Below are 26,100 nucleotides of genomic sequence, written 5' to 3' on the forward strand. Positions count from 1 at the left end.
GGAGGAATTGATCACAAGACTTGCTTAATCTTGTCTTGATGTGATTTCCTTGATTATTTTAGACATACCGTGGGTGTTTTATAAATTATTAACCAAATTTTAAAGTAGTTTCCATGTTCATTCCAGTAGAGCATTAGTAAAAATATACACTACCTTCCAGTACAAATAAGTGTAGTCAGAACTGAGTCCATTAGAAACAACTCCTACGTGTAATTAAACCTTGTTTGTCATGAATCTCAAACTAATGTCGATGTCCACATCTCTCTTCATCTTCATTGGCTTCATTTCTATATCGTTGTCCCATTCCACCACTGCCACTGCCAAATGTCCACTTGATTTCACCATCCTCAGTCGCCTGCGCCAAGCTTCTAGAAATTCCAAGAATGATATCACTCAATGTGTCTCAATCCTGCAAGGCATCCGTCTTGTCCAGTCCGAGTATCTCCTCCGCACTAACACATTCCTTGTCTCCACTGCGTTTACTGAATCTTGTTGGCAATCACTGCAATCAGTTTTCAATGAATACCCGAAGCATTTTGATATCCGATCCACGTGTAACTTTCAGGCGCAATCCATTACTCAGGGCTGCCATAACATCACAACTAAGGCGCAGTATGAAGCTAAAAACTCTTTGTCAACTTTAAACAATGTAGAGAAAGCTTGTAAGAGCTCAGTGTACAACAGCAAGTCTTGCGCAATATGTAATTCATTTATTAGTAGACTTGAACCGTATGGTACTAGTAGTAAGGTTCCGCCAAATGATGTTATGACAGGTCGGAACATATCATACAGATCCGAGTGTGTGGGATATAAGTCGATTTATGCAGCTGCTTTTGATACTATCTCTGGCCCAACTGATCCTCATAATGCCAAGTGCTTTTTTGATCTAACTTTTGATAGATCTAAACAGAACAAGAAACTTAGGAAGACTTTGATCTCTGTGTTCTCGGCATCTGGATTTTTAATTTTGGTGATAGCTTTAGTTGGAGTCTGGTGGATGTGGAGAAATAAGCTGGAAAAGAAGAAGAGTGAGGAGGTTTTGGTTTCTAATCTTTCTCATTTGGACTCGATTGGTGTAAATAATGCATTAATTAAGTTCTCCTATAGTGAAGTTGAGAAAGCAACCAAGAATTTCACGAGGATAAATATTATTGGGAGAGGAGGATATGGTAATGTTTACAAGGGGGTTTTGCCAGATAGGACTGAAGTTGCTATTAAGAGGTTTAAGAATTGTTCTCCTACCGGGAATGATAGTTTTGCTCATGAAGTTAAAATTATTGCAAGCGTTCGCCATGTCAATCTGGTGGCGCTCCGAGGTTACTGTATAGCCAAGACAAATTCTGAAGGCCATCAACGGATAATTGTATGTGATTTAATGAAAAATGGGAGCTTGCATGACCATCTCTTTGATTCGGATGAGAAGAAGTTGAGTTGGCCAATTCGACAAAAGATTGCACTTGGAATAGCCAAGGGATTGGCCTATTTGCATAATGGGGCACAACCTTCTATAATTCATAGGGATATTAAAGCAAGTAATATACTTTTGGATGATGAATTTGAGCCCAAACTCGCAGATTTTGGGCTTGCAAAGATTGCACCCGAGGGAGTTTCACATGTAAGCACCCATGTCGCTGGAACAATGGGTTATGTTGCCCCTGAGTATGCTCTGTATGGGAAGTTGACAGAGAGAAGTGATGTTTATAGTTTTGGGGTTGTGCTTCTTGAGCTTTTGAGTGGGAAAAAGGCACTTCTTAAGCATGAAGATGACCAGCATACTCTTCTCGCTGATTGGGCATGGTCATTGGTTAAAGTTAAAAGAACACTAGATATAGTTGAAGAAGGTACCCCAGAGTTGGGACTGCCAGAAATAATGGAAAAGTATGTATTGCTTGCAGTTCTTTGTTCTCACCCTCAATTATATGCCAGGCCTACAATGGACCATGTTGTTAAGATTCTGGACTCGAATTACCCAGTTCCCGTTATACCTGAGAGGCCTGATCCATTTACAATGAATGTTGATGGTACTGAAACATCCATTTGCAGCATTGGCTCGAGTTGTATGTCTAGTTATTCTACATACTAGAGGTGCATTGATATTAGTTGCAATTTGCAGTAGTTACATCTCTTCCTTCTGCCAGCAGTTGCAATTTGCTTGTAGGCAGCAGCGATTAGTCTTGTAAATACATATTTTACTGTAATTTGGCAGATGGGAATGTCTTGTTCTGCATTTGAGTGTTTTTCAGAAGCCGGCCTCTTCAGCTTAGCAGATTACTGATTGAGTTACAGTTTCCCCATAGATACCGTGATTAGATGTAAATTGTCCCTGCAGACTGCATTAGCAAATGCATTTGGTTTTGTAATCGTCAATTACAAAAATTTAAACACTCAGCCAGTCACAACTCAGCCTAAATTATTTACGCAAGCACACAGAGTTGCTCGTAACCACCACCTTACCATCCACTCGTATTAAAAGGTATAGACAATTAAAAGAATCTCATGAAGACCAACAATTACCAGAGCTTAATATTCTCTCATACGCATCTATGATTACTTTGTATAATAATCGTCAGGTCTAACTTTTTCTCAAAGCGTGGGAACCAGAAAACGTACATTAACAATCAACTCTGCAATTAAAAATAAAGAGGGGTATTTTCATAGGATACTCCCAGAAGACAGGTCCAAAACAAAGATGACAAGCATATAGAATTTTTAAATACACAACAGGCCAACATCTTCTCCAGTTCAAGTTTTTTAGAGTTGCCCACTTGCCTTGTATCACCAGTTCTCTAAGGTCTGAAATGAGTACTTCAACGAATACATTAAATTTGTATGATCCAGTGATTGATTTGTCATGTATAGGTTCATACAAAATAAAATATTTTTTGGATTCATGACAATTTGTAATATGAGTATATTTCTATTCCAGGGATCACAGAGGGTAAACTCAAGAGCAGCCGGTTATCACTATCACTGTCCGTCGTTCTTTGTAACTTGCGGTAATATACTTTTTTTTATTTCATTATTCGGTCTAACTCGGTCAATTATAGTTGTTCACGAGGGCGAATATGATTCGGAACCTATGCAGCTGATTATCTGTGACATTTCCGCCAATAAATGAAGCAAAAAGCTTGAATAGGTATATAAGATTGTTTTTGCAAAAGTCCAGGGAAACAACAGCTCTCTTAGTTCCCCAGGACCTCCTTGCTTACATTTGAAAAAAGAACAAAAAAAATACACTATCCTGCAATCTATTAGCTCCTACAGTTTTGGGGTGGAAGGGGCTGAATTATCAATGTATGGCTGATAGCCAGAATAAGTGGACAAATGAACCGAGTTGATACTGCCAACGGATCTCTCTATATCATCAATATCAGAAGTAATAGGCATAGACCGCTCAGGTATCGTTGGAACTGGCAAATGAGATTCCAAGATCTTCACCACTTCATCCATTGTAGGCCTGGCGTACAACTGAGGATGAGAACAAAGCACAGCAAGTAGTACATACTTTTCCATAATATCCGGTGGCCCTAACTCTGGAACGCCTTCCTCAACAACGTCCAATGGCCTCCCTGTCCTAACCAATGACCATGCCCAATCTGCCAAAAGGGTATGATGGTCCTCCTCAAGCTCAAGCAGTGCCTTTTTCCCACTCAAAAGCTCAAGAAGAACAACCCCAAAACTATAAACATCACTTCTTTCAGTCAGCTGCCCATATAAAGCATACTCTGGGGCAACATAACCCATTGTTCCAGCAACTCGAGTGCTCACGTGTGTTGCTCCCTCCGGTGCAAACTTTGCAAGCCCAAAATCTGCAACTTTAGGCTCAAAGTCATCATCCAGTAGTATGTTACTACCCTTAATGTCCCTGTGAATTATAATAGGTTGTGCCCCGTAATGCAAATAAGCCAATCCTCTAGCTGTTCCAAGAGCAATCTTTTGTCGAACTGGCCAACTCAATTTCTTTTCATCTGAGCCAAAAAGATGGTCATGTAAGCTCCCATTCTTCATCAATTCACACACAATAATCCTCTGATGCCCTTCAAAATTTGTTGTGGCTGTACAATACCCTCTCAAAGCCACTAAATTCACATGGCGAACGCTGGCAATAACCTCAACTTCATGAGCAAAATCCACATCCCCAGCATCTGAACAATTCTTGAACCTCTTTAATGCAACTTCAGTCCCATCAGGTAAAACACCTTTATACACATTACCATATCCTCCCCTCCCAATAATATTCGACCTTGAGAAATTCTTGGTCGCCTCCTGAATTTCATCAAACGAGAACTTAATCAAATTCGTACTACTAGTAATTGAATCGAGAGCAGATGAATTTAAACTGCTCCATTTTGTAGTAATCTCCTTTTGTCTCTTTATCTTTTCTAGCTGCCTCTTTTTCCTCATAACCAACCAAAACCAACCAACTCCCAACAATACCAAGATCAAAAGTCCAATTGTCGAAAACACAGAAATAAAAGTGATCTTTCTATGTTTCTTTTTGGACTTAGAGTTATTAAAAGTAAGAGCAAACAAACATCCAGCAGTGCCTCTATTAGTTGGACCAAAAGAATTAGCAAAAGCAGCAGCATAAATGAACCTGTACGCAGTACAATCCGAAACGTTCCCCTCTACTTGCTGCCCCTTGTTCACATCAGCTGGTAACAACGTAGATAAACTTGCAGTACATGTTGCACAAGCTGCGCCATTAATCTGCAACGTCTGGTTACAAGCCCGTAAAACAGTATTTAGAGTAGTGTTTGAGTTTCTGTCTTCATAGTGTGATTTTGTTGTAATATTTTCACAGCCTTGAGAAATCCACTGTGTTTTGAATCCACAGTTAGTTCGAATATCAAAGCTGTCAGGGAACTGTTTGAATAGACTTTGGTAGTCATTCCAGCAAGCTTCAGAAGATGAGGGTGGTGGAAGGAATGAGTTTGTGCGGCGAAGGTAATCAGATTGGACGAGATGAAGGCCTTGTAGAATTAATCGACACGGGTCAGAACTTGTGTTAGAAGGTCTAGAACCTTGAGCTAGTTTCCGGAGTACGTTGAAGTCTAGCGGGCAATTCACTGTGGTGTTTGTCTTTGAGCTGGTTGGTTGCTGCTGGGATGAACAAAAAGAACAAAACTCAGCTATAACAATAAAAATGGTAAATAGTTGGGAAAATGACATTGTAATTTTAGCAGAGGTGATTTCAGCTTTAAGCAAGTGATGAAATCACGTGTAAACGGGACAGATACTCCCGATAAGTGCTTGTTTCATTGGACAGAATGTGAATTTTGTTTTTTGGATTGAACGGAATATTCTTGTTTGATCAGCGAGAGGTCAAACCAAGCTTGTTTATTCTGATCTTGGTTCAAACGGATCTTGCTGAATGAATTCTGCAACTTTATATAGCTCATGGACTAATTTAGCTTCATTGAAGTGATGAATGTTCTGATCAGATTAGTGTTTGTTGGGTTGGACTGAAATTAATTTGTTAATTTGTTAAAGGAAAAAGGAGCTGTCAAGGTCTTGGAATTCCATTATTCTCTTATTAGTTTATGGTTTACTTTTGAGAAAACTAATCAATTGAATTGCCCTTTAGCCAGCTGATTAACATCCACTTAAAGCTAAAGTTATATATTTGTCTGTTTTAAAATATTGACATCCTAGTTAGCAGGTTGAACCTTGGTGAAGGGATCTATCAAAAACTTGAAATTTATATTAGGTAAACAATGTCTATTAGATAGGGAATCCTAATTTGCAATTTAGGACAAGTAACAAAGTATACGCTGAACAATGAATTTACAAACAACAGAGTGAGTCAACAAAGTGGCAGAAAGAAATTACTAGCTAATAGGCGCGTATAGAGAAATGTCGTTATGCAAATGGGAAACAATGACTTGGTGATTCCCGTTGCAGTAGTTACAGTAACTAGAAGTAGTCGATGTGCTTTCGTTGCTACAATATTTTAAACAAAACGTGGGTGTTTTTAAATTATTAGAACAGAAGTCCGAGAAGTTGCCATCTGCATTCCTGTAAAGCAGCAGTAGTGTGGCATACAATATGCATTCCACTAATAAGTAGTCGATATTTAAGTCCATTGTGAGTTAGAGATTTAAATCCATTTGGCAATTGGCATTGATTTTTGATCTCAGACTAGCTGTTAAAATGATGTCAATGTTGATGTTTGTGTACTTCCTCCTCTTCTTATTTGGCTTTCTTTCTGTGTCCCTGTCCCAATCCAATGCCACTGTAAAATGTCCACTTGATTTCTCCATCCAAAGCCGCCTCGCTGAAGCTTCTAGACATTCCAATGATGCCAATATGCAATGCCAGTTAATACGACAAGGTATCGGTCTCGTCCAATCAGACTATCTGCGGCGCACAAACTCCTTCCTTATATCTGATGCATTCACTGAACCTTGCTGGCAAACAGTACAATCACTTTTTGATAAATACCCAAACCATTTTGATATCCGAACCGTATGTGGTATTCAGACCCACATATTTACTCAGGGCTGCCGTAACCTCACAACCAGAGCACAGTATGAAGCCAAAAACTCTAAGTTTACCTTGAACAGTGTCGTAGAAGCTTGTAACCAGTCATTACAGATTGGTGAGGCATGCGCAACATGTACTACAAGTATTAGTGCCCTTGAACCGTCTTATGAGAGGGGTCGGAACTCTGATTATAATTCTGATTGCATATATTATAAGTGCATTTATGCTGCTGCTTTTTCTAATTCGTTTGGTCCGGCTTATAAACATAATGTTGAGTGTTTATTTGCTCTTACTTTTGATAGATCTGAATCGGCCAAGAAACATGGAGAACATTTGATTATTGCTTGTTCGGCATCTGGTTTTCTGATTTTTGTGATGTCTTTCGCTGTGTTTTGGTGGCTGTGGAGATACAAGTTGAAAATGATTAGAAGCAAGAAGGACGCTTTAGATTCCACTTCTTCTGATTTGGATTCGATTTGTGGAGATACTACATTGATTAAGTTTTCCTTCAGTGAAGTTGAGAAAGCAACCAAGAATTTCTCAAAATTGAATATAATCGGGAGTGGAGGATTTGGCAATGTGTATAAAGGTGTTTTGCTAGATGGGACTGAAGTTGCGTTGAAGAGATTCAAGAATTGTTCATCTGCTGGGGATGCCGGTTTTTCTCACGAAGTTGAGGTTATTGCTAGTGTTCGCCATGTCAATCTGGTGGCTCTGAGAGGATATTGTATAGCCATGACACAATTTGAAGGTCATCAGAGGATAATTGTGTGTGATATGATGAAGAATGGGAGCTTGCATGACCATCTCTTTGGCTCGGCTAAGAAAAAATTGAGTTGGCCAATTCGACAAAAGATTGCTCTTGGAACTGCTAGAGGATTAGCTTATTTGCATTATGGAGCACAGCCTGCTATAATTCACAGGGATATTAAAGCTGGTAACATACTTTTGGATGATGACTTTGAGCCCAAAGTAGCAGATTTTGGGCTTGCAAAGTTTGCACCTGAGGGAGTGTCACACGTGAGCACTCGTGTTGCTGGAACAATGGGCTATGTTGCCCCTGAGTATGCTTTGTATGGACAATTGACAGAAAGAAGTGATGTATATAGTTTTGGAATAGTGCTTCTTGAGCTTTTAAGTGGCAAGAAGGCACTTATTCAGGGTGGGGATGATCCGCCTACTCTTATAGCAGATTGGGCGTGGTCTTTGGTTAAAACTGGAAGACCGTTAGATGTTGTTGAAGAAGGTACTCCGGAGTTGGGACCACCGGAAATTATGGAAAAGTATATAATGCTTGGTGTGCTTTGTTCCCACCCTCAATTATATGCCAGGCCTACAATGGACCAAGTTGTAAAGATCTTGGACTCGGATTTGCCAATTCCAGTAATACCTGATAGGCCTACTCCAATAACTGCTGATGTTGATGGTATGGAGAACTCCTTTAGCAGCACGGGCATAAGTTCTATGTCTAGTTTTTCCACATACTAACAGTACATTAATATTGATTGAACTAGTTCAAGATTTTATGTTTTTGTTTTTGTCAATGCCTCTGTAACATACTAATTCAGTTCCAGCTTCATATCATTTATATATATAAATCTTCTATCAGAACATACTATCAATGTAGATTGTCCGGGTGAATATGCTAATTATGTGATCCTCTTTGGTAATGTTCAGTTAAAAAAAATTCAGGTATTTATGGAGTCATATCCGCCTAAACATGAACATACAATAACATGAAGAGTAGGATACTGCGTTAGGATCTCCTAACACCTTAGTTCTGAGATCAAGTTTGGCCTAAGAGCTGCTGCTCCATTATTTGTGTATGTTTTCTTCAAAAATAGCTATGTCAAGTTAATCACTTGATATAAAATCTTAGACAATGATTTTTAGAAGACCCTTCCAATCTGAAGATCTCTCTTGATCGTTTTCCAGGAAAGAATGGACATCAGTATCCAGTATCCATGAACACTCATTTAAGCACTCAATTTCTCATGAGTAACCTAGGAGTTACGCACTCATATAGCTGTAATGAAAATAGTATCCAATGCCAAGACCGCTAGGTATTTTAACAACTGACACCTAGCTTGAAGAAAGAGCTCCCGTCGTGGCAAGCTCACTGGCAATATATCTGATTTTCCAAATAAGTTTAGAAATGATCTTAGTTATGTGGGCATTTTGCACGGATGTAACTTGAGGAAAAACCTGGATTCTAATATAATTAATGGTTGATTATCTAAAAGTTAAATAACAGTTGGATCATCGGGGAAGCTATATTTATTATTAGTGCCCTTAAAAAACATAAGAAAGTGATGGCATACACAATCACAGAATTAATCAGATTGATCAATTCAAATTTTACATTGTTAGTCAATCTCTTGAGAAAATGTAGAGAGAAACTACTGCTAGCCTGCCAACTTTGAATCTTAATGGCAGTTGCAATAACAGAACTACGAGCTTTGACCTGGTTGTAAAAAAATGCCAGTGGGAAGTCAATGGTTACAGACTTTCGAGTTGCAGTTATAGTAGTATTAGACTTCCTGAATTTTCTGTTAATGTTTTATACCAGAACCTGAGCTTCTAAAGCTAACCTTGAAATAAAAGTCATGATTATAAATCTCAAACTAGCAATACCTGTGATCTCGATGTTTATCTTCTTCTTTGTACTCAATCTGAAGTTTGTTTCATCCCAATCCACCAACACCACTGTTAACTGTCCACTCGATTTCAGCATCCTCAGCCGCCTCAGTGAAGCTTTTAGAAACTCCAAGGACCCCGTCAGCCAATGCAAATTAATCCTACAAGGCATCCGTCTTGTCCAATCTGACTATCTCCGCCACACAAACTCCTTTGTTGTCTCTACCTCATTTACTGAATCTTGCTGGCAATCATTGCAATCTGTTTTCAATGAATACCCAAACAATTTCAATATCCAGTCCACGTGTAGTTTTCAAACTCGATTCATCACTCAGGGATGCCATAACATCACAACTAAGGGGCAGTACGAATCCAGAAACTCACAGTCGACTTTAAACAACGTCATGAAAGCTTGTAAGAAGTCATTGCAGAATAGAAATTCTTGTGCAGAATGTTCTCTAGCTACTAGTGGACTTGGACCATCTGATTCTCGTGAGGCTCTTCCAAGTGATGTGATAGGTTGGAAAGTTTATTATGAATCTGACTGTGTGGGGTACAAGTGGATGTATGCTGCTGCTTTTGGTAATTTGTATGGTCCAACGGATAGGCATACTGCTGATTGTTTGCTTGCTCTTACTTTTGATAGGGCTAAATCCGACAAGAAATGCAGAAAGACTATAATTTTTGTGTTTTTGGCATTTGGTTTTCTAGTTCTGGTGATGGCTTTTGTTGGGTTTTTGTGTTTGTGGAGATATAAGTTAGATATGCATAAGAGACAGATTAAGATATTAGATTGTAGTCCTTCTGATTTGGATACGATTGGCGGAGATACTACATTGATTAAGTTTTCCTTTAGTGAAGTTCAGAAAGCAACCAGTAATTTCTCGGTGTCGAATATGATCGGGAGGGGACAATATGGTAATGTGTTTAAAGGTGTTCTACCTGATGGTACTGAAGTTGCAGTGAAGAGGTTCAAGAATTGTTCTGCTGCTGGCGATGCGACTTTTGCTCATGAAGTTGAGGTTATTGCCAGTGTTCTTCATGTCAATCTCGTGGCACTGAGAGGATACTGCATAGCCATGACAAAATTTGAAGGTTGTCAGAGGATAATTGTGTGTGATTTAATGAAGAATGGGAGCTTGCATGACCATCTCTTTGGCCTGGCTAAGAAAAAATTAAGTTGGGCAATTCGACAAAAGATTGCGCTTGGGACAGCTAAAGGATTGGCTTATTTGCATTATGGGGCACAGCCGGCTATAATTCACAGAGATATAAAAGGATGTAACATACTTTTGGATGATGACTTTGAGCCTAAAGTTACAGATTTTGGGCTTGCAAAGTTTGCACCTGAGGGAGTGTCACATATGAGCACTGGTGTCGCTGGAACAATGGGTTATGTTGCCCCCGAGTATTCTTTATACGGAAAGTTGACAGAGAGAAGTGATGTTTACAGTTATGGGGTTGTGCTTCTTGAGGTCTTGAGTGGGAAGAAAGCAGTTCTTCAGGATAGGGATGACGAACACACTCTTCTGGCAGATTGGGGGTGGTCATTAGTTAAAATGGGGAGGGCATTAGATATTGTTGAGGTAGGAATTCCAGAGTTAGGACCACCGGAAGTAACAGAAAAGTATGTATTGCTTGCCGTGCTTTGTTGTCACCCTCAATTATATGCCAGGCCTACAATGGACCAAGTTGTGAACATCTTGGACTCTATGTGATACCTGATAGGCCTATTCCAGTTACTACTGCTCTTGACGGTATTGAGAAAATTAACCATAACAAATTACAAGTCAAAACCACAGATTTAGAAATATTTTGTGAGGCCTATGATGGACCAAGTAGTGAACATCTTGGACTCAGTTTGGTCGATTCCAGTGATACTGAAATGCCTATTCCATTTACCTCTGGCATTGATGATACTAAAATTTTGGTCAACACTTAGCAGCATTGGCTCCCTTAGTCTGTATACGTATACAAGCAGTACATTGATATCAATTGCAGTAGCTCCATCTCTTCCACCTGCAAGGATGTAGGGGATTTCAGGCAGGAGTATATATTCTTGTGACTGCATATTTCAGTGGAATTGGGGAAGTTTTCGCTAGCAGGGGGATGTGTGTGTGTGTTTTTTTTGTAGTTTTGCGAGATTTTGTTTTAAAAACCACTTCTTCCTCCAGTTTCAGCTCAGTGTAGATATAGACATTCTATTTAATTTATAGTTCTGAATCTGCAGGCTGGCACTCGACCTTGTGAAATTTTTGGCATTTCTTTCTTTTTTTTCCTGAACTTCAACTTCCTACTATCATTATCAGAAACAAACATGGACTAATGCTTATAAGTTATCATATACCTGGGAACTGAGATGATAACCCCTCATGTACTTTGTACTTTTATTTTATTTTTCTCATGGTCATCCACAAATCTAAAAGGTTATTAATTTTGGAATGGTGAAAAGGAATGAGATATGGCATATACAACTATAGAGCCTTCTCAAAAACAAATCTACTTTGAGAAAATCTTGCGTTTTATTATTGTGGGACATGCTGAGTAAGATTAGTTTGGTTTCTACTTGTCTTCTTCTCTGATTAGAGCATTTTGATAATTTTCTTTTGGATGCATTTATTATATGATCTTCTAATCTTATTCAACAGCTCACAGGGATTGTTTTCAGCCAGCACACCTGAAAATGATCTCCAGAAAAATGAGTTCTGCTACGAAACAAACTCCGTAAATTTCATATAACAAGTTTACAAATAATTTAATCCACCGTCTGCATCATATGTATTTTGTTTCCATATAACATGTATTTTCACTAAACAGAAGGCATCCAATTAGGCCAGTAATTCATTATTTGGCCAAACTTGTTATTAATCAGAACTGAGAAATTTAAAAAAAAAAAAATCACTGGCTTGCTTGTCAGACTCATTGCTGTGTCAGCAAACAGTCATTTGTGGGGTGCATAACTGCATATTGTTGGAAAAAAATAGTACTAATAGCTACCTTACAAGTCACTCTTTGCAGCCTCATAATCATGCTCTCAAATCGCCCTCATGTATTATTTGTTGGACTTGGACATTTCCGGGTTAGAAGAGAGTAAAAAGGACAGGGATTCTAAGTCATATTGTGAGCAATGAGTAGCCGATAATGCCCCACTAAACGGAGTTTTTACCGTGGGAGGCTGCTCTCAAAGGCATCTCCAGTCCCAACTAAACTGACTGAAAACAACAAAAAACTATCAGAAATTAACAAACATTTTATACCGTAAGCGTTTGACACTTTGATTAACTAGCACCATGCAGTTGTAGAGTCGCATGTTTTATTGTTAGTCTTCTATTCTGGTGTAATTGTATGTTAGTTAATCATACATCATTTATGCAGTAGTTTCCTAAATGAAGCAAAATGAACAACTCTCAACTGTGCAAGTCAAACAATGTTGAAAGTCCAGATAAAGGGCACTGATCAAGATTCAACACATTTCTCAGCTGGATTCACAATCATGGCATGCTTTATATTTTAAGCTTAGGTTCTCTATTATGACAACAAGTGGACATGTGTGTTTCTGTTTTATATATATTTCACTAATCTAAATGGATCACATCTCTCTACCAAATCCAAAGAATTGTTGTCTTCTTATATGATGCTCAATTTAGTCTCTGAGATTTTTTTCTAACCACTTGCTTATAAAAGATGTCTACTGTATAATTTTCAAACTTAAAGAGTTGCATATCATTTCAAATTAGTCCTCTGTCACTATCAGTATTAAACTAATCTACTCTAATTAGTAAAAGATATATATTGCAACTACATACAGAAGAAACATGCACTTAACAGTATAAAAGTTAACAGGGATAATCAAAGAACAAGCTAGCTAGCCCACTCATGACTCAGGTTGATGTACACCACTGAAGTCTTTTAAACTTTTGCATGTACATTATACTTCAAACAAGTCAGAAAATATAAGCAGCCAAACAGAAAGAGACTTGGTAGACAGTACACAGGGACCATTTTGTTTTGGTACTTACTGCAAGAAGCAAAGGCATCAAAACTTTGGGGAGGCAAGTTTATAATCAGAAGGGTTAATACTATGTTCATCCTGTGCAAAAGTTCTTGGTCCTCGAGTTGCTATTTTTTAAGCGGTGACAAATGCATTGCCATAACACAGCACCATTCGATGTTATACCAAGTTTTAGAATCGACATGTTTATTTTTACAAGGCCCCGAAATCTAAAATTATTGCCCATCTTTTGTGACTTCTCTAGCCATTGGTATAGGTAGAGTTTAGTATTATGTACTATCTAACAAAGAGGCCTCATTATTAATCTATGAAAAGGCGACAGATGGGCCACAATATTGAATTTGTCCATCTCAAGAAAATGACAGAGTAAGCACCCCTAAAATGACTGCTAAATCTCTGCATCAGCTACCAAGCAATATATACACCTGCAATTCATACTTTCACAGAATTTATAAATTATAAATGCATTAAATATGTAAAACTATTAAATTTAAAAAAATCCTGAAAGATTAAAGCTTTAACTTATATTCCAAGATTATTGATAGACTTTATCCTGTTGTTTGATCTGAAATTGGAATGATATCAAATTTTGATCCCTGAGTTACAAGCCATTATTTTTCTACCACATTTGTTATTACCATGACATCACATGATACATAGTTATCTTAACAATATCCAAGGAGGAGTTTGTATTACAAGTGCCTACTTTGCCATGTCAGAAGCTACACACTGATGAAATCATATTTAACATTAGAGTTCTTTTAACTTTTCTTGTATGATCACATGAGATGTGCAGATAAATGATATATATTATATTTACAGAGGTTCTTGCTTATCAATCACTTATAACTCTGTGATTGAATTAGCATCCTAGCTGGTATTAGTATTTCCTTCTCTTCACTACTATCAAAGAAGAGACATGGAGGAAGCTGACAGTAGAATCGAAAAAGAGATCAGAACAGCCCTTGTATCAGAGTCAAGTTCTCAAAGAGATGGAAATGGAGTTGATCAAACCATGGTATATTTTTCCACATTTGTTGCAGTTTGTGGTTCTTATGCATTTGGATCCTGTGTAAGTTCTCTAGCTTTCTCACTCAAATTTGATTCTCCATATTTCTGAATCCTCGGTGATCTTACCTGTACAGCTTGTTTGTGTTTCACTTTCAGGCAGGCTATTCTTCACCTATTCAATCTGCAATCACTAAAGATATAAATCTGTCTATAGCTGAGGTAGTAACAACTTATACATCACTTCCCGTATGTGTTAAAGATATATATATATGGTCCCGTTAAGCCCCTCTGGTAACACCTTGCTGTTTTAGGTGTATCAGAGCTCAATTGACATGTGTTTGGTTTGGTAACACTGAATATGAACTGAACAAATGTTTAGATTAATGTTACAACTAACTTATGGTAAATTGTAAACCAGACGTATGATTTATGAAGACTTCAGGTTTTTGAAATTAAAATCTTGAACAGTTTAAAGCCTTTAAGAATAGTTGCATATCTTCAGAGCCATTAAATTAAACCATTCTGGTTTCAAATGTAGTACTCATTGTTCGGATCCATATTGACATTTGGTGCAATGATCGGTGCGATAACAAGTGGACGAATTGCTGATTTCATTGGCCGGAAAGGGGTAAGCATAGCAGCCACCAAATGAAATTGTGCGCCTTATGGATATTTTAGTAAAGGATCTTCTGCTTTCCTCACCAGGCACTGAGAGTGGCAAGTGGCTTTTGTGTTGCAGGGTGGCTGACAATATACTTTGCTCAGGTTTGTATAAATCACTTTTAACAAGTTACTTGTCTAGCATTATAGAATACCAAGTTTTACCTTTAACACTTCTGTTTTTTTTTCAAAAGGGGCCTGTTCCTCTGGATATTGGAAGATTAGCAACAGGTTATGGAATGGGAGTCTTCTCCTATGTGGTACATCTGCTTTCTAGTTTACATTACACACACTCGATTCTTTTTCTTTCCCGTAAAATTTTAGCCTTGAGATAGTTGTATCTGCATACTTAGGTGCCTGTCTTTATAGCTGAAATTGCACCCAAGAATTTACGAGGAGCATTAACAGTAGCAAATCAGGTAATACAATATAACCGAAAGAATGTTTATAATTAATGTTCATATTGTGAGTCTGTAAGTCCAAGATTCCTTTATGATCTACAGCTCATGATTACTGCTGGAGTCTCTGTTTCATTCATTATAGGAACACTGATATCATGGAGGGCTTTGGCATTAGCAGGTAAAATTTCTCGAATCAACCTCACTATGAATATGCTACACCATCCAACTCTTCCATCAAAAATTGTGAATAAAAGATAGGAAAAAGGAATACACCTTGACTAAATATTTGTATTTTATGTGTTTACAGGAATTGTACCATGTGTAGTTCTGCTTTTAGGTCTTTTCTTCATTCCAGAGTCTCCCAGATGGCTGGTAAGGAACGAAAGAAATATTTTACATAAATTGTTTCTGTAACGGAACATTGGGTGATTAATCTTTGAATGCGTGCAGGCAAAGACAGGAAATGTAAAACAATTTGAAGCAGCTTTACAACGACTTCGTGGGAAAGATTTTGATATTTCTGAAGAGGCAGCTGAAATTCAGGTTCTACCTTTTATCAGTGATAAATTATCAGTATACTATGCTCTCTACAACACTTAGAATGTACAAGTTAAATATAAGATAACATACAGGATTATAATATTCTTTTAACAGGATTACATTGAAACTCTTGAGAAGCTACCCAAAGCTAAGCTGCTGGACTTGTTTCAAAAAAGATACATTCGCTCAGTCATTGTAATCTCCTTTCTTAAACCTTCCTGTGTTCTGTTCACTCTTATTCTTGAGAGCTGTAGCAGCAAAGTTTCTCTATAAAGTCTTGAATGAACCATCATTTCTTGTATATCATTACTAGATCTTCTTGTTGACTGTGATATATATTACGACCAGATAGGAGTAGGGTTGATGGTTTTTCAACAATTTGGAGGAATCAATGGAATCTGCTTCTATGTCAGCAGTATTTTAGAATCAGCAGGTACAGATAATTCATGAACAAGAAATGAAAAGCCCGGAAATCCAGATATTTAGTTCCTACTTCTCATCTCATATCGATATTTTTACCTTCTTTAACTTGTAATCACCATATCTCAGGATTTCCTTCGGATATTGGTACTATAATTTATGCATGTATTCAGGTATCAAACGCTAACCCTTTGACAACAGTCTCGATACCTCTATTCTCATTAAGAGACAACTGGTTGCATTTAGCTTATATTTGTCTTAATAATGATCTATCAGGTTGTTATTACTGGACTAGGCGCATTCATTATAGACAGAGCTGGAAGAAAACCCCTTTTACTGGTATAGCATAGCATTCAGCATCACTGTCAGATATGTTCTGCTGAAAGTTTTCTTTGATATTGGTTATCTGTCATATTTATAGGCTTCGGCATCGGGCTTGGTATTAGGTTGTCTAATAACAGGGATGTCCTTCTACCTAAAGGTGTGAATTACACTACATATCTATAAAACCTTTTTTTTACCTTTTCTTTCAAACTAAAATTTGAAGTATCCATGATGAACCAGACTTATGAAATAGGACTCAAGGCAGCACCTGCACTTGCTGTAACTGGCATACTGGTAAATTTAAGCATTAATGTAACTAATATTCATTGACAAATTGAATTGTCAGGATATCTTAAAGCTTAACCTTTGTACTTCTATGGACCCAGGTTTACATAGGATCTTTCTCAATAGGAATGGGATCTGTTCCGTGGGTTGTGATGTCTGAAGTAAGTATATCAAGTAAATGAAATATTTAGCATATCTTTTCTATATATGACAAGTTCAATAGAAACGAGCTCTCTGCTTACTGGATTAGGAATAAGGTCTGCAGCCACTTATCTTCCTCATTCCCTACTTGTGGTGAAATATAATGAGTATGTTTCGTTTGGTTGACAAGTACGTCGACAAGCATATAAAACAAGCTCGTGACACTTTTAATCCAAGGCCATCTGAAGTAATCTGTTCCACTAATTATAATTAACATTGTCTTGTAGATATTTGATATTAATATTAAAGGAGCTGGTGGAAGCCTAGCAACACTGGTAAACTGGTTTGGCGCATGGGCAGTTTCATACACTTTCAATTTTCTTATAAGCTGGAGTTCTTATGGTAAACAAACTCTTAACATTTTTTCACTTGTGAAGCTTAAACCTGTATATCAAAGCTCTGAAAATATTAAAATGTGCAAAGATTGACCTTTCTATGCATATGTACGTCATGGCAGGAACATATATTCTTTATGCTGCTATAAACGCGCTGGCCATCGTGTTTGTGATCATGATTGTACCAGAAACCAAAGGACGAACATTGGAACAAATTCAAAGTAACTTAAATTCTTCATAGTCAACGAGGTTTTAGCTGCAATAAAAAAACTGTATCCACTTTAAAAAGATTTTGAATCTGCTGGATCTGGGATGGTGCAATTCAAGCAACATTCCCTCTGTCTTTAAGGCTTTCGAATCTGCAGGATCTGGGGAAAGTGTAATTGAGGACACATTTCCTATATTTTTACTGTTTTGGGGGGTTCAATATCTAATAGGCACTTACACATACCGGCCCTTGCTATTTTTCTACATTATTTGTGTTTTTTCCTAAATCAAGTAGATGCAACATGGTGTAAATCCACGAAAAGTTGAGGATGATATTTCTCATTGCCGAAAACTGTGTAGTTTCTTTGTGTGTTTTGTTGGGTACTATTCTACATTGCGCCTAACAATAGGATAGTTATATAATCAGGTATAACAACAACAAGCAATTAAACTAAATAACGAAACAAAACACGAAAACAAAACAACAAGATAAATTAGTAACTGAATTAACAAAAATCGAATAGAATACTTAACTCTCACAGAAGTTTTATCAAGTCTGAAAGAACTATGAACAACTGAGACGCCTAGTCTTCGAGAAGTGTAGAATATTCTTGAAGAGATTATTATGTCACTTACGCTGTGTTGGGTGGCAGTAATATCACTTCCAAGATATAACAGCTCAGAGTACTTCGTTCATAGATACGTAGCACTCAACAACGACTTGTATCTCAGTCCGCCCAGAAACCTATGCTCTACTCTATATATTATGGAGGAGAGAAATAGAGATATATAGCAGTTAGGGTTTCACGATTCTGTGTTTACAGTATCAGTCCCTATATTTCATACATTTTGTTTAGTATATATATGAATATATAACCCAAAACGTAACTGAATATATTACATTAATTAAAATAAATATTTAGACTTAAATTGCATTTAATGAATGTTTCCAGAAACGTAACAGCCAGCCCATTAGGATTTGCTCTCCAGGCACGTCAGAATCTGTCCATCAACGGATAATGCACAGGATCGATCCATCAATGGATAATCCACACTGAACTTCAACGAATAAATCCACATTGTACTTTAACGGATATCCATCAACGAATACTGACTTCTGTTCATTAACGGATGTTGCTTAACAAAACCTTACTGTTATACAGATTCAATATTCATCATAAAATAATATACTAAGTCAGTAAATATTTTAATTATACATTTCGTAAAATTCCTCTTTACTTAATCAATGTGGGACATAACCCACAAACTCATTTCAACCTACTAACGTCATCTCAATTTCTATATGGATTACACTAAAAAATGACTTAGATCCAAACATGAAAGTTTAAGTACTCATTATAAGAAATAACCTTGAACAATTAGTTTTAGGAAATTACATCAAGAACATGTCTTAAATTTTTTATTTTCAAACAATCCCCCACAAGTCCATACAGAAATGCATATCAGATTTTATCATGACTTACTTTTCAGAGTCGGTACCCTTCCGGTTTGAACCCTCTTAAGTCCCCTACTTCGATGGCTACCAGATATAGATAGAATATTTTATCTTGAATCTCTATCCGTTTGGTGTAACCACACTCCATAGATAACGACAAGTCAAAAGGATATGGTGCAGATCTACGGCTTTGAGACGTTACAGTCTTGTCTCGATTTTGTTCGTCGAATGCTTCAAGGAATAACCTTTTCCTCTAATTACGACCTCACAATTGCATTCGCTTAGCTGGATATCTCCAAAGATGTATTGTTAACATCTCGTCTTACGACTTGACCCCGTTCAGAGTTTATAAATTCTGACACAGTATTTGGTCCATCAGGATTTATCAAATCCTGATCCAAAACTGTTTCCATCAGAATTTATTAAATTTCTTGTTGACGAGCAGTTCAAGTACCTCTTAAGGTTTACATGGGATAGACTCAAATACATAAGTATCTAAATATATATGATAGAGGTACTACCAATTCATCCATACTACTTGTTATTACCACATTTAATACACTTCGAGGGATCTTCTCTCAGATATATTGAGTTCCCGCAGTTGATAATATGTGAGTACTTAAGCATGAAATTTTAAGTGCTCATTATAAGAAACAACATTCAACAATTAGTTTTAGGAAATTACATGAAGAACGTATATAAAACATGACTCAAACTTTTCATTTTCTAACATATTCTATGTGATATGTAATCATAGAATGTAATATCTGAGACAGTTATATCTAAAAAACTTAAGCTGGAAACGGAATGGGACATAATAGAAGGGCGATAAACAGAGTTCAACTCTCTAGGTTCAGAAGTACAGAGGCAAGGACACCCTATATATACTTGGCGAATTTATACTCAAACTGGATTGTTAGAACAATTTAAACACATTAGTACTTGAACACCTCAGTCTAACCTATCAATGACAACAAAAATATATATTTGAACAAGATAACTGATGAACCCTCAGCAAGATAAACTATCATAATGATGGTCAAATTAAATTATTTAGATTACAATTACATGAAAACCTCTTTTAGACTAACCTAAATTAAGCATCTGAAAACAGATATTCTAAATATTTCTAGAGCGCCTGAATTCATATCTTAATATCAAAACATATCAGACAAGTGAAGCTAGTTACCATTATTATATCAAGTGGAAAGTAAAACTAAGCTATCAGCATAATTCAAAGTGGCCTCTCTTTTCTCCTATGTTAGTCCTCTTCCAAACAAACGAAAATGATTGTATATTACAGTCACTCTTCTTGGACTACTGTAATCAACTTGATCTCAAGAAGTTTTACAACTGTAAATATTTTTGCAGCACGTTAACATAATGTGACAACTTAATAGGAAAGAACAGCAATGCCACAGTGTATATTCATTCAACTTATGGCCTTTGTCATCCAACAAGACTCAACCTTATTCTACAACTTGGGCACATTATTAAGCCTAGACGATGAAATGAATCCAACTGGTTTTTCTTTAAGTGTATATAAAATACTTGGGTATCATTTCAAATCTACCATCCCAGCTAGCTGTAATGCTCTTGGTAGATATAATATATGAAGGTGTCATGTACATGTTGGGAACGATTCCGAATCTGTGATCCCATCTATGATCCCTCTTGTAACGTCTGGTTCCTTACTGGATGCCGCCAATATGTTTGTAAATCGCGCAGACACTCACTTACCTTCCTAATTACCGTTAAATTCAATACCACGTACCTGCCTAACTACAGCACATTGATCACCATTCTGAGGTTGACAAAAGGTGGGATAAATGAAATGAAGACAGAAATAATAAGCTGATCAGTTGATTACAGAGGTGAATAAACCAGTAAAATTCACATACAAGTTGCAAATACTAATACCTGCAACTAGCAAATAAGTTGCATTATTACTTAGCTGGAATGTGATGTAACAAAGGCCATCCGTACCATAGGTCCCGCTTAGAAGAATTCGAACTTAGGAAACCAATAATTGGATAGCCCAGAAGATTGCATCAGCTGTTCGAAGATTCCTCCACCGCTTGTTTAAATTCATCAAACAAATAAATAAAAACAATGCCAGTTATGAGGCACAACAAGACATCATTATAGGAACAGAGTAAAACATGAATTTATATGTGCAAATTTTGGTAATGGCCAAAACAACATACTCGCCTTTCTCAGTAATTCTTAAAGCACGCTAACAATTTTACGACACAAAAATAGGATTAGAATTAGTAATTGAAGAAGGAATGCTACAATATGATTCTGCAGAAAAGGTTTATCTGGATAAAGGTTTAAACTTTGTACTAATAAAACAATCTTTATAAACTTTTAAGATCTATCATCTACCAACACAGTCATTAAGTTAATAAGATATCAACTATCCTCCTTAATTAGGAGATGGGGACATTAATTTGAAGTGCAACAGAGGAAATCAGGGAAGAAAATATTCATTAAGTCTGCAGTACAAGAAAATATCAAAGCAGCTTGTTTCCTTTAAAGTACCAACTTACCAAGGTAAAGAAAATAATTGATTCCCACAGTATTGCATGTGAGTCTTCGACAAACCAAACAATTCATAACATAATGGAGGTATCTGACTAGGCATAATGTCACAGCTTGTATGGCCATGACTCATCTTAGGAACCAACTTCACATCAACATGGGAATGAATCTAAACAAGCTAAAAAAAATCAATGATTAAAATCAGAACTCCAACATTTAGGGTATATAAATACCATTAAGGTTGGTTATGTTCCTGCACTTGTGTTCCATTTCAGCTAACCTTTTCTTTTGTTGCGAGAAAATGGCCACTAAACAGAATGCAAAAGTAGCTGAGAATAATGATCAAGTAGAAATAAGAGTGCCCCTACTAGAGAAGGCTAAAGTTGCATTTGAGGATGACTTTGTAGTTAAATATAGAAGTGGAAAAAACAAGGGTCATCAATGGATTCTTTATCTTACAACATTTGTGACAGTCTGTGGTTCTTTTGCATTCGGGTCATGTGTATGTGCTTCTCACTTCATGCTCCACAAGTTTTGTATAAATTGTATATTTGGACCAGAATGTATTTGTTTCTTAATTGTCTTACCTTTGTTTTTCTTTTACTCTCAGATTGGCTTTTCTTCGCCTATTCAGTCTGCCATTACTGAAGATCTAAATTTGACTATAGCACAGGTTAGTTACAGTCTGCATTTCTAGGCTATAAGTATTCTAAATGCATTCTTTATCTGTTTTTCAATCTGGAATGACTAACAAATGACAATCATACATACATGAAAATTTCATGCATTATCACCGCACTTAAAACACCACAAAAGATCCATATTAGTGGTTCTGGAATTGCTAATGATTTCTATTACTGAAAACTCCAATGGTACATGTGCAGTTCTCGTTGTTTGGCTCGATACTGAATTTTGGTGCAATGATTGGTGCAATCACAAGTGGGCGCATGGCTGATTTTACAGGACGGAAAGGGGTAAGCTACTCAACTTATATGCCTTCAAACACGCCAAGTGCCTTCAAACATGCCAAGACTGCACAGAAGTTTCTATCTTATGCTAAGAGTCAGCATAATGTGTAAAATATACAGGCAATGAGAGTAGCAAGCAGTTTCTGTACAGCAGGATGGCTAGCAATTTACTTCGCAGAGGTTGGTATAGAATTGCTAAAGCCTAATTGTCGTAATTATACTGGAGAGTTCATAATACAGAGCCTGTTCTTGTATCTTTATTTTTAATTAGGGGCCTCTTCCTCTAAATTTTGGAAGACTAGCAACAGGATTTGGGATGGGGGTCTATTCCTATGTGGTAAACCTTTGTTTTGTCTTACAGTTATACTCCATCCTAGTTTCATATCTAAGATTTTCCTACATTGAGTACTTCACCAGATTAACATTATATTTCTTATGACAAGATTCCAGTGTTCATAGCTGAAATTGCACCAAAGCATTTACGAGGAGCTTTGACAACTACAAGTCAGGTAAAAGGCTTTGCTTGGTAGAATGCTAAAAACTTCACATAACTAATTTTTTTACTTGTACAACTTTCTATTTAAAGCATAGAAATGATATTGCTGTTTGATGATCATCTAATACAGTTCCTATTTATTCTACAGCTTATGATTATTTGTGGAATCTCTTTCTCCTTCATAGTAGGAACAGTGATAACATGGAGAACCTTAGCATTGACAGGTGAAATATCAATGATCAAATAAATGATGAATTTGTACCAAACACTGAATCTCCTTTGTAAATTAAATCAACAAAACTTTGAACTTAACTTGTTCTAATGTCTTTCAGGAATAATACCTTGTGCTGTTCTGCTTCTGGGTCTTTTAATCATTCCAGAGTCCCCGAGATGGCTGGTAATAAATAACGAGGGGAAAATATTACTTTGCACATCTATACTGAACAAGATTTGGAACACATAGGTGTAATACTTTTCAAACCTGCAGGCTAAATATGGAGATCATGGAAAGTTTCTCATGGCACTGCAGAGACTGCGGGGAAAAGAAGCTGATATATCTGATGAAGCAGCAGAAATCGAGGTTGATAATCTCATACGCTCAATTCCAGTATCTTCTAAATAGTGTTCCACAATATTTTGGAAGATGAAATGCATGAGTTTTTTCAATTTTGACAGGATTATATAAGAAAGCTTGAAAAGCTCCCACAATCTAAGCTAATGGATTTATTTCAGAGGAGATACCTGCGCTCAATCATAGTAAATGTCCTTCCTCTTTAAGCATGTATTTTGTATTCTGTAATTGTAGGTATGATTATTTTCCTATGGAACTTGTATCACTTAAGCCAAATATTCAACTATTATGCCATCTGCATCTAATCTTCAACCATAACTTACTTTCCATGACCAGATAGGAGTCGGGTTGATGTTTACCCAACAATTGGGAGGAATTAATGGAGTTTGCTTCTACGTGAGAGACGTCTTCGAGTCAGCAGGTTTATGATCTGTTTTTCTCACCAAGGAAATATTTGAACTTGTTGATATTCTCAACAATAATCCTCATAACAGAACCATCATATTTCATAATTTTGATACCAAAACAAAATATATTGCTAATATTTATGAAATCCCAGGTTTTCCCTCTGATACTGGCACTATAATCTATGCATGTCTTCAGGTGAGCATCTCTAACTCTACTTTGTTTCCCAAGAGCCAAGGAATAGTAGTTAAGCAATAACCTTTTCTATATCTGATTCATGTAGGTTGCGGTTACTGCATTAGGTGCACTAGTAATAGACAGAGCTGGGAGAAAGCCACTTCTACTGGTACATCTAACATCCTAGTTAATAATAACGTTGATTTCAAATATTTGCATTTAGCTTTCTTCAGTTTTATATATCTTCGTGTGTAGGTTTCAGCATCGGGGTTAGTTGTGGGTTGTATATTAACAGGGCTATCATTCTACCTGAAGGTAATAGGCTTCGACTAATATCACAACCTGGATCCCGACTTAACTTAGTATGAGCTAATGTGTAAACTTTACAATGCACCAGACGTATGAAATAGCACTGAACGTGATACCTGCACTTGCTGTGAGCGGCATACTGGTAAAACTACCAACTTTTTGTTAAATCCTCTAAGCTACTAAGATTCAGTGGCTTGACACAAAGACGTATTCATGTCTAACTGACCGCTTCAACAATTATTTTATATGTTCCCAGGTGTACATAGGATCATTCTCAATAGGAATGGGAGCAGTCCCATGGGTCATAATGTCTGAGGTATATAACATTTTTGAGTCAATCAAATGCATCTATTGTCTGGGGATGTCACTACTTAGTGTACTGTCTTTGACTCGTTGTCTTGTAGATATTTCCTCTCGATATTAAAGGATCTGCAGGAAGCCTAGCAACACTTGCTAACTGGTCTACCTCCTGGGCAGTTTCCTACACTTTCAATTTTCTCATTAGCTGGAGCTCATATGGTAAACATACATAGCTTATCAGTTTATGCATTTAAACTACATACAGCACTGGAAATCTTTCGAGTATCCTATGACTCTCGGAGTTTAAGAACTCCAACTTAAGATGGAAGGAAAAGAGGTTGACTTGTGAGGATACAAATATTAAGCTAAACTTCTGTTCCAACACTTACATATATATGCCATTGTTGTGATTTCAGGAACTTATATCATCTATGGTACGATAAATGCAATCTCCATATTGTTCATTATCTTGGTTGTACCAGAGACAAAAGGGAAAACTTTGGAAGAGATACAGACTGCCATTAATGCTTCATGACCAGAGAAGCTTATTGACGAAATCAATAGAGACCTTTCAGATGATGGAAGATTGTCCAAATCAACACTAGTTTACAATCCTAATTTAGCTATAAAAATATGCACCATCTGAATTAATCTTCAACAAAGACTTCATGGAGCAAGGTAAGCTAGTAAAACACGAGAGGAACTATGACCAAACAATCCCACCCAAGTAGAATACAACTACAGTCCAGCTTACGTCAATGTTTCTTCTAATGCCATTTCGTACTCTGTATAGTAATTATATTGTCGAAAATTAGCCAAATTTGTACAAGTTAATGTAAACCGTGGGAAGATATTGAATTCGTGCAACGATTGCCAACCTATAAACATGCAATATGATAAGGCTTTTCCCTGAAATGGACATCTTTCCAGTACTTTGAGCTTTAAAATTTGGAGCTCATCTTCAAATTTTTAGAAAGTTAGACAAAATTATTTGTTACCAATCCTAATCACCTACACATTTAATCAATGGTTCTAAATGAATATCTCCCAACACTAGTTGGGCAAGGTATGTTATTCTGTTTGGTTTCTAATGGGCTGGTTTGAGTAGGGCTGAGAGGGTCATGTTTATCCTTGCATCTCCAGAACCTCAATGTACATTTAATGGAAATAACAAAAAGTAAGAATTTTAACCATTCCCATTCCCTCTAGAATCAGGTCAAATATACTCCACATTGCTCATAAAATGTTAGCAAAACTGTTACTACCACAGGTTTGATAAATGCAAAAAATATTATAACCACCAAAGAAATGTCAATGGAGCAGTGAGAGCAGAAGCACCTGTACATTTTGCCCGG

At 36.9% G+C, this 26,100-nt stretch overlaps 5 protein-coding genes and 1 pseudogene across 5 annotated transcripts; 5 read left to right on the plus strand and 1 right to left on the minus strand.

The window, feature by feature from the left end:
- Positions 1-125: 125 nt before the first annotated feature.
- On the plus strand, positions 126-2,296 carry LOC141701280 (putative LRR receptor-like serine/threonine-protein kinase RKF3). Its single transcript, XM_074504963.1, has one exon. The coding sequence runs from the start codon at positions 230-232 to the stop codon at positions 2,081-2,083; it is 1,854 nt and encodes a 617-aa protein (XP_074361064.1). The 5' UTR covers positions 126-229; the 3' UTR covers positions 2,084-2,296.
- Positions 2,297-3,132: 836 nt separating this feature from the next.
- LOC141701279 (putative LRR receptor-like serine/threonine-protein kinase RKF3) lies at positions 3,133-5,497 on the minus strand. Its single transcript, XM_074504962.1, has one exon. It carries the CDS (start codon positions 5,170-5,172, stop codon positions 3,259-3,261), a length of 1,914 nt encoding a protein of 637 aa, XP_074361063.1. The 5' UTR covers positions 5,173-5,497; the 3' UTR covers positions 3,133-3,258.
- Positions 5,498-5,850: 353 nt separating this feature from the next.
- Positions 5,851-8,054, plus strand: LOC141701287 (putative LRR receptor-like serine/threonine-protein kinase RKF3). Its single transcript, XM_074504969.1, has one exon. The coding sequence runs from the start codon at positions 6,154-6,156 to the stop codon at positions 7,972-7,974; it is 1,821 nt and encodes a 606-aa protein (XP_074361070.1). The 5' UTR covers positions 5,851-6,153; the 3' UTR covers positions 7,975-8,054.
- An 881-nt stretch (positions 8,055-8,935) lies between these two features.
- LOC141701289 (putative LRR receptor-like serine/threonine-protein kinase RKF3) lies at positions 8,936-11,376 on the plus strand (annotated as a pseudogene).
- Positions 11,377-13,608: 2,232 nt separating this feature from the next.
- Positions 13,609-17,871, plus strand: LOC141701278 (sugar transporter ERD6-like 7). The gene is made up of 18 exons (XM_074504961.1): positions 13,609-14,207; positions 14,303-14,365; positions 14,685-14,774; positions 14,852-14,911; positions 15,001-15,066; positions 15,160-15,225; positions 15,310-15,385; positions 15,515-15,579; positions 15,658-15,750; positions 15,862-15,942; positions 16,096-16,180; positions 16,297-16,340; positions 16,444-16,506; positions 16,589-16,648; positions 16,732-16,785; positions 16,878-16,937; positions 17,205-17,319; positions 17,435-17,871. The coding sequence occupies exons 1-18, from the start codon at positions 14,055-14,057 to the stop codon at positions 17,551-17,553; spliced, it is 1,413 nt and encodes a 470-aa protein (XP_074361062.1). The 5' UTR covers positions 13,609-14,054; the 3' UTR covers positions 17,554-17,871.
- A 3,883-nt stretch (positions 17,872-21,754) lies between these two features.
- LOC141701277 (sugar transporter ERD6-like 7) lies at positions 21,755-25,660 on the plus strand. Its single transcript, XM_074504960.1, has 18 exons — positions 21,755-22,021; positions 22,130-22,192; positions 22,404-22,493; positions 22,608-22,667; positions 22,759-22,824; positions 22,931-22,996; positions 23,132-23,207; positions 23,316-23,380; positions 23,471-23,563; positions 23,659-23,739; positions 23,891-23,975; positions 24,114-24,157; positions 24,243-24,305; positions 24,392-24,451; positions 24,534-24,587; positions 24,702-24,761; positions 24,850-24,964; positions 25,162-25,660. The coding sequence occupies exons 1-18, from the start codon at positions 21,767-21,769 to the stop codon at positions 25,278-25,280; spliced, it is 1,515 nt and encodes a 504-aa protein (XP_074361061.1). The 5' UTR covers positions 21,755-21,766; the 3' UTR covers positions 25,281-25,660.
- Positions 25,661-26,100: the final 440 nt, after the last annotated feature.

This window comes from Apium graveolens, unplaced genomic scaffold, assembly GCF_009905375.1.
Source record: "Apium graveolens cultivar Ventura unplaced genomic scaffold, ASM990537v1 ctg3684, whole genome shotgun sequence".
Lineage (NCBI taxonomy): Eukaryota > Viridiplantae > Streptophyta > Magnoliopsida > Apiales > Apiaceae > Apium > Apium graveolens.